An 8,696-nucleotide genomic window follows, 5' to 3' on the forward strand; every position below is an offset into this window, starting at 1 on the left:
TGATGGATGACTGAAGGAGTTTGGCATGTGAGTCACCTCATATTTATGCTCCCAGTGAGACAGGAAGTCATGGATGACCGCCACCTGAGAGCTTTTAAAAACTTGGATGAACTTTAATATAAAAATATTAATGGCAGTCTACTTTCAGTAAATTTTGTTCATAAGAATTTCTAGTGGTTCCAGTATTTATTATTAATGAAGATTTTTTTAACGAACAAATTTACATAAATTAAAAGTTAGATTTATCTCATATTTTGAGTTCAAGATTAACCTGATAAACAACAACATATTCATTGCTTTTTTTTTTGCTCATCTTTACCAAGAGTGCCAACACTTATGCAGGGCACTGCAAGAATTTCATATAAAGGGTTTCTGGGCATAATCAGGTACATTGGTATCTCGTTTCAACAGGTAAGTTTTTGAGAGAAGTTTATCATTATAACAAGATGCTGAACGGAAAATGGATTTCACTGTGGCTACAACATACTGCCCTAGATCACCAATCAGAACACTGTCACGCCTGGCGTGCCACTCTCCCCTCTTGTTTTCACCTGACTTTGTCTTTGCTCTCATTGGCCAGGGTGCTGCATGCTGTCGGGGGTGGCAGTCTTGATTGCACTCTCTGTGGCCTGATTGTTCACTGTGCCCTCCTGTGTCTCGTCAGTGTCTTGTCTATTTAAGTTCCCTTCTTCCCTGACTCAGGTGCTGGATCCTTTTGTGTGTACTTTTCGGTTTGTGCTTCGGTGTGTGTGTCCATGTGTACTTCTGACTCTGTGTTTTGTTCCGAGTGTGTTTTTACCCTGCCCGTGTTCTGGTTTGGCATTGTTTTGGTTTTTCTGGGCTTTCTTTGTTTTTGCGTTTTACGAACTCTGCTTTGACTTTTTGAAACTTGCCCTGCGTGGCTTTGTTTTTTTGATCTGCTTGGTTTTTTGGTTCTTATTAAAAGTTACTTTCTCGGTTTGGATTACCCTTTTGGATTGTGAGTATTTTTTGACTCAGCGTTTGGGTCCATTCCCTCGCTGCCCGTGACAGCCATTTGTTGATTATGTATTGTTCAGGCTTAGTTCAGGCTGCTCTGCACACCTATGATTGCCTCTATTTAACACTGTCCTTGCGGTGGAAGTGCCCTGACGTCCGAGTGATGTATTGTTGTATAAAAATGGGTTTACAGGAGAACGAAAGCGGGAATTTGAGATTTTAAAATTCACTTTTGTTTTGTCATCACCTCTTGGTCAGTTAATCCTCTAAATTGATGTAATGGAAAGGAATTCATTTTTCACACTTTCAAGTAAACCTCAACACTGCCTCACACGCTGGGATTATATCTCTTCAGTAAGTCTGGGGAAAGCAGCACAGCCCAATCCAATGTACACGCACAGGACTGTGACACAGGAAATATTCATAAGCTATGCATAGTCTCTCTCTTCTGACCTGAAACTCAATGCCATAAAACCCAGCTACTTATACATGCATGCTAAACAGAAGTACTGTCAATCCTCCTTGTACAGGTTCATGAACAGTCTTAACTGACAAAAGTTTCTCACAATGCACTCTGTTCCAACTTCTACCAGGAAATATACAAGGAAAATGTATTTATTTTTAAGACTGTGATTTCTTTTTAACGTTTTCCCCAATTTGACCAGTTGTATTTGATACTTCCTCTTCCAGAAAAAGAAACTGCTCACGGTGTGAGAAATTAAAATCATAAAAACCACAGACTTACATCATGCTAGTTCTTTCCCAACACACACTGCATTTCAAAATGGTATTCTAGCCAATTTCATACAAAACGTGGTCACCAATGCACAAATCAGTTCTGAGGACTGAAGTGTTCTCAGCCTAAAATACAATCTTATAGGTTTATTAGGTTTTTTTGCAGTAATTCATCTAAACAGACCACAGCCAATATTAAACATGGATAATTCAGTTGAAAATTTGCACAGCAGTGTAGCATAATGATTAAGGAACTGGCCTTATGAAGTTGTGGGTTTCATTCCTGGGTGTGGTGCTACCATTGGCCGTTTGAGCAAAAACATGAACTGCTTCAGGTAACATTCAGTTTACAAAAGTATCAAACTCCAAAAAAAAACAAAAAAACTATTTCTCTGTGCCAAAAATGCCTCTGCATTGTAAACTGATCATAAGAACAGAAGCTGCCGAATGGCAAAAGTGGAAAAACTGATAACTGTGGAATAATAGTGGGGGGGAAATACACAAAAAACAAGACTGGCAAAATAACCACTTTCTTCTGAATTTACAGAGGGACCGACCTTCCCTGTCCCCTCTAAACCAGTGTGATAGAGGCCACGCGTGGAACAGCACAGCGGTTCACTCCCCTTCCCTCTGTTCACTCCCCTTCCCTCTGTTCACTCCCTTTCCCTCTGTTCACTCCCCTTCCCTCTGTTCACTCCCTTTCCCTCTGTTCACTCCCCTTCCCTCTTCTCAGATGAGGAGGGAAAGTCTGTTGATTTGAGATAGGGAACAGGGCAAGTTCTGCTTTCCTTTTCATTGCTGCTCTGACTGTAATTAACATTAGACAATGATGAAACGTAACAACGGATTATGTAACAAAAAAAGTCCACCACTCCAGCAAAGCATGTACTGAATGAACCCTTAACAGCCAAAAATAAGTTGGAAGTTTCCACGATGAAATGCAAATATTTCCACTACAGTGAACCTGGCAGTGGCTTATCAAACTCAGCCAGAGAGAAAACCCTCAAAAGTGAAAATGAATAAAATACATTTCCTTTACAACTTCACATTTCTTGAATACTGTAACTTTCTAGAAGCTGGTAACATTCAAAACTCCTTCTGTAGATCCTAATCTAGAACATAACATCCAAGATTCCTTAACATTCCTTTTAAGGAATCACATTACTATGGAAGTATAAACATTTGAAATTTTTAAAATCATATTTAGAAATTTGTTCTGAATATTGGTGACAAAACATATTTGATAGTATTTCAGTCAGTATTCCGTAGATTTTACTAGCTTCCAAAGGATCAAAGTATTCAATGTTAAGTATAATAGCCAGGTCTACCGTGAGCATGTGTGCAAGCAATGTATTCTATGAAGCAAGCCTACAGTTACAGTAGTGCATTTGGGAGCAATAAAAAGAAGTTTAAAGGAGCATGTTGCAGAACCAGCATTAATTTGTTATATTACTGTGGTGGGGTGGGCGTGGTTTGAGCGTCGGCTGCAGAGAGAAGAATGTAAGGAGCGGCTCTCGATCCTTAAGTCACAACTCAGCTGGAGGTATCAGCGATAATTTTAATTTTTATGCGCTGATTGCCTCTGATTGTTTCAACAGTGAGCCTGGGGTTTTAATAGCAGACGAGCGGAGAAAGGATCGCCAATGACAAGACGGCTACGGAACTGTGATACAGAGTCTGAAAAAGTGTCTGTAAAAACCGTATCTGATAATAAAATAGCACGGAAGTGCGGGTTACGGAAACAGTCAGCCGTGAGTGTGTTTTATCTAAGAGGGGTGGCACTCACTTGCCACAATTACCAATGGCTTATTAAATCAAACATGAAACATAACAATTAACTTTGTGTGATCAACTAACATTTTTTATTGGTCAAGAAAAAAAAGTTTAAGGAGACAGTGGATTTAAAAAGAAGGTGGCTAGCTGTGTCCTTTGTGGAAAAGGTTCTGGGAAAATATGACATTTTTATGCCAGTGAGTTGTTACAACCGGCAGTAGAGATTCATAATTAGAAGCAACAGTCTGTCTCCACCATGTGACCTGCAGGGATTTAAACTTGCATTTCAATGATCATCCTCCATCCATCACAGTCATGTGACTAATCATTCAGTTAGAAACTCAATTGTATGATTAGTCAGTAGACTGTGCAGTTAGACTGCCTAGAGGGAGGATAACCATTGAAATACAAGGGATCAATATAGGGTGATTCAGAAAAAAAAGTGAACAAAGACAGAAGTTTAAATGCTGCAAAAAGCCACAGGGTCAATTGTTTGAGATGTGGAGTGACAAAGAGGCTATCATGACCTCTAGTGGACGGAGGACTAAAGTACCGTGCAAGAAGACAAGGGGAAAAGAACCGGTGGCCCTTATTCACACTGTGAAGTCCTTTAGATTTATGTTAATCTGATGGCTTATGACACATAATATGGCAGTGGCTTTAGTCTCAAACACTTGCACAGCGGTAGACTGCAAGAGCCAACCAGAACTAGATGAAATATTTTTTACCATTTATATATCGGTAAGACTTGAATACAGCCCTGCAGTACTCCCCACGAAGCATGTCACTAATCAACACCTTCAATCGTGTGGAAGTTGGGAGTTTGTTCAGAATATTCGGGAAAACATGTTTCTTTAAAGATTCTGCGTAATATGGAGCAATTTTCTTACCACCGTCTAAAGTTTCAAACTATTTCAAATAATGATTTCCTGGAATCAGCTGAAGACAAACACAGGGAAGGGGGGGTTATGATTAAACTGTTTGGGTTTGAACCTTTAACCCCCTCCGCTGGCTTGAAAGCAAGGAGCTCAAAAAAACATTTTAACGATGCGAGGTTTGAAGCGCTCCAGCTTGCTGCTGTCCATGGAATCCACCCTTTTGGCAGCGGACAGAATATCCTGGTGGGCCTCGTCGAAGAGATCCTTCCCGATCGCAGCCTGGACCCTGTTCCGCCAGGCTGTGAGCTTCGGCCTCCCCGAAAACACATCCATGCCCGCCCCCACGGGCTGCCGCGGCCCCCGAAAGCAGAGCGCAGGGAAGAGAGAAAACACACCAGGTCACCGGGGCCCGGAACTAGCAAGTGACCCATAACGGGCTTGTGGGGTCAATTCTGCGTAAGTTCCATTCAGTTCAAACTGTGAACCAAACTGAACTAAAATCCTGTTTACGAATTGAAAAATTGACCATAATGTTCTACATGGATTTTTCAGTCAGTAAACATAATTTCTTTTCACAGTCAGAACAGACCCCGCGACCCTACCCCAGGATATAGATGAGATAGCGGGTATAGATAATGGATGGAGCATATAGTGCTGGCGGGATCCTCCAGGGGCGTCACCGGCGCTCAGTCAGAGAAAGACAATCCCACTGATTCAAACTTTCCGACGACTTCAGACCACGCACATGCTCCACTGCTTCTGCTTCTCCACCATTTTTATGTTTTAATTGTGTTTTTATTTGACTCTTTTTTCTGAATTGTACCTGCATGATCTCCACGATGGCCACCAAGTCAGCGAGGGAGATGTGCTCTCCGGCGATGAAGGGTTTGTCCTGGAGGAACTTCTCCTCCACGATCTTCAGTGACCCCTCCAGGTCCTCGATGGCCGAATCCATCTTCTCCTTGGGCGCCTCCGTCTTCATGACCTTGGGAATCATAAGCTGTAGACGGGACAGACATCAGTCTGTATTTAGACATGTCTTCGCCCTTACCCAAAAACTGGATGATTCATTGATTGATTTGCTGATTGGTTGGTAGATTGATTGACAAGCTTACCTTGAGCCAGAAGATCTTAGAGCCGTGCATTCGGGTGGCTGTGTGTTGCCAAGACAGGTACTCGTTAACAAGCGCTCGTTTCTGCAGGTCGGCTGGGTACCAGTGATCAGGGGTGCGGAACTTCTCCGCCATGTACATCAGGATGGCGATGCTGATGAACGGGCCATGAAACACAAAGGAAGGAGGGCGTTCAGGGTCAGGTTGAGCCGGTTCGAGGGTCAGTTTGAGGGGGTTCAGGGTCTGGTTGAGGGGGTGCAGGGTCAGGTTGAGGGGGTTGAGGATCAGGTTGAGAGGGTGCAGGGTCAGGTCGAGGGGGTTGAGGGTCAGGGTGAGGGAGTTTGGGGTCAGGTTGAGGGGGTTCAGGGTCAGGTTGAGGGAGTTTGGGGTAAGGTTGAGGGGGTGCAGGTAGAAGAAAAAGATGTGGCTGGTCTGGGCTGGAGGTGGGCTTCTTCTCATCCCTGTTCATCTTACTTTTGCAATGGCAAATCTAAAGTCTAACCAATCAGCTACCATACTTGATTACAGTATAATTGCAGTGTACCCCTAAATCCCAACTGCTAACCTCCAGTACTTTGTCTTTTTGGTGTACAGTACTGATGCCCTTTCTGATTAAAAAAAAACTTAAGTTATGATAAATTCCATGAAGCTAAGCATAAATCAATTCCCTTGCCATTTCCTTTCTAACCATTCTATGCCATATGCCAAGCAGTCTGCAAATGTGCCAACATTACATAAATCATTGAAATCACACAATTTACAAATTCAGTAGCTATCCCATAGAGTCAGCCAACAAAGCCAGTTAGTCTTCTACTGTATGAACTATTACTGTAATATTGACACTGTATCGATCGTCTGCGATGTGAATTCGTTGCAGCTCTGACATATCAATTATATCAAACACTGACATAAATTCTCCTCTGTACGAATCCATCTGCTATAGGTTTGAGTGTTCTCCCACCTCTCGCCCATGGTGAAGTCCCCATCACGGATGGCGGGCACTTTGCGAATCATGTTAATCTTCCCAAAATCCTCTCCATACTGCTCCCCTACAAGAGAAAGGACAGGTCACAACATTTACCGACAAATGGCGAGCGATCAAGATGCCGTTAAAAAAATTGGAGAAGTATGAATTGTGTCCGCCAAATGCCAAAATGTAAATGATGATTAAGCATTTACAAATGACACAAGCTTGACCGCCATCCAACCCCCCCTCTTTTTTTTTTTAAACAAACCGATGCACGCAGTTTAAATATGAGCTTAATCAAGGCACAGGTACAAAGGCCACCTGTTCTGAAACATTGTAACGGATGCATGCCTCTGCCAAATTCTTTATATCCCCTGCCAACCGCAGCCAACGTATATGTCAAAGGCTTACCTATTGAGCCTGGAATTCTAAATGCAATGTTTAATTGTATACGTAACTGCAATCTTAAAAGATTCCAGTGCAAACTGGGCTCACTTGCAGTATAAAGGCGTTGGTCAAGTTTATCTGCGTGTCTCAAAATATGTGAGATCCCGTGGTTTGATATAGTCCCTAAATATAAAACTTAGGCGTGCCTCTCACACAACTCGATTTTTGTTTTCGTTTAATTTGTCCACGGAAAACACGCGTTTTAATACGTTATGCACCTTTTAAAATAAATAAATAAATAAATAAATAAATATAGCCAACATTTTCGTTTTTAACTGTCGCTAAAAAGTGTTTTAATAAGTACAAAAGCTAAATCTCACGCAAAAAGCTAAATTAGGGTAACTAATTAAAACACACTGCGAAAATAACACTATACTGTAGGTACGGGACTGAGCAAATCAATAACTAGGTACCAAGCAACTTTAAAACGCTCCTCTGCACAATGCTGTCTTGCATTTGTACGAGTCACCAACTGTCACCCGGAAACAACCTGATTTGCAGCCGCAGAATTGCACGATACAGTCGATATTTCCATAAATCTCGACAAGGTTCATGTACGGTTCATTTTCACTCTAATTGCATGAAACGTTATATTGCCAAGACTGACACTAAGCCCAGGAAACAATAGACATTCCGCCATGCTTTAGCTAGTTGTTCTCTTAACTCGATTTTGATCCTACCTTCAAAAAGCTTTATACTTTTGAATACGAATGGGATGTTGTTTTTCTTCGCAAAGATGAACACCGAACGGCAAGGTTGTGAAAACAGATCGAGGTAAAGTTCAAGTGCCATTTTCAATGCACTGCGCAGACCAAAGTGCTTTCACAGACCACTTGGAACGAATAGGACAACGACTGGACTCTTGTACTACTAGAAAAAGCAGTCACAAAACGCCACTCCCCAGAAACGCGCACTGTAACTCAATACAATTAAGCCGCGTTTCCACCGCAGGAACTTTACCCCGGAACTAGGAACCTTTTGAGGAACTCAGTGCGTTTCGACCGCAGGAACTAGGGTCTAAATTTAGTTCCGGGGGCTTTATTTTACCTGCCATTCTTCAATTCCACAAAAAGACCAGGAAGACTATGGACTAATTTATGGTGCATGGTTCGCATCTGGAGGGCACACTTCGCTGCTCGGCTAGCAGTAACTTCGAAGGAAAGCAAACGGTGGCTGTACCACTGCTAATTTAAATTTTCACGCAAGTCCGAGTTTTCGTTCTATTCTTGTCATTTTGCTGAACACATTACAAAGAATTCGGGGCGTTCACAAGAAATTTAACCAATCGAACAATGTAATACGTTGTAACTGGGGCTTCCGAACTCGGTCCGGAAAACCCCAAAACCACCAGACACAGATACGACCGAGTTTGGGAACCACTGGGCTATAACGTTTTCTTTAAGCATTACACATTCACCATGATCCCCAGTGCATTACCAGGAAGAAGTAGTGTTTTCAGTTTAGAAACGTTTGTCATCTTTCAGAGGGACTGTAGGCTACTTTAATTATTTTGGGTGCAAGCCAACTATCCCTAAAATACATAACCTCTCATTTTCGTTGTGTGACTTGTGGCGCGTTTGCCAATTTAACGGTTACTACTTGGATTACGGGGAAGTACTCATATAATCTAAATCAGGGGTGAACACATTACAAGCGAAATCACAACTTTTTGATTAAAAAAAACCCCAAAAATGACTTAAAGTTATTGGCTGTTAATGAACTTCTCTGCGCTCTACCATAACAGGGACAGTCTGCAACAAGGAGCCTACTTGAACATAATTATGATGGACGATTATTATTATTATT

At 41.9% G+C, this 8,696-nt stretch overlaps 1 protein-coding gene across 1 annotated transcript; it reads right to left on the bottom strand.

The window, feature by feature from the left end:
• Nucleotides 1-3,552: 3,552 nt before the first annotated feature.
• On the bottom strand, nucleotides 3,553-7,821 carry gstt1b (glutathione S-transferase theta 1b). Its single transcript, XM_064307215.1, has 5 exons — nucleotides 7,571-7,821; nucleotides 6,438-6,525; nucleotides 5,480-5,630; nucleotides 5,188-5,364; nucleotides 3,553-4,712 (listed from the first exon to the last, which is right to left on the bottom strand). The coding sequence occupies exons 1-5, from the start codon at nucleotides 7,680-7,682 to the stop codon at nucleotides 4,515-4,517; spliced, it is 726 nt and encodes a 241-aa protein (XP_064163285.1). The 5' UTR covers nucleotides 7,683-7,821; the 3' UTR covers nucleotides 3,553-4,514.
• Between the last annotated feature and the right edge of the window lie 875 nt (nucleotides 7,822-8,696).

The sequence above is a fragment of the Anguilla rostrata genome, chromosome 14 (assembly GCF_018555375.3).
Source record: "Anguilla rostrata isolate EN2019 chromosome 14, ASM1855537v3, whole genome shotgun sequence".
Lineage (NCBI taxonomy): Eukaryota > Metazoa > Chordata > Actinopteri > Anguilliformes > Anguillidae > Anguilla > Anguilla rostrata.

Bases quoted from the DNA above. Each gene is read 5' to 3' on its own strand.
- gstt1b (XM_064307215.1), bottom strand. From the start codon at position 7,682: ATGGCACTTGAACTTTACCTCGATCTGTTTTCACAACCTTGCCGTTCG. The intron at 6,526-7,570 runs GTAGGATCAAAA...TTTCTCTTGTAG, and splicing joins AAGTATAAAGCTTTTTGAAG to GGGAGCAGTATGGAGAGGAT. The intron at 5,631-6,437 runs GTGGGAGAACAC...CCCGTTCATCAG, and splicing joins GACTTCACCATGGGCGAGAG to CATCGCCATCCTGATGTACA.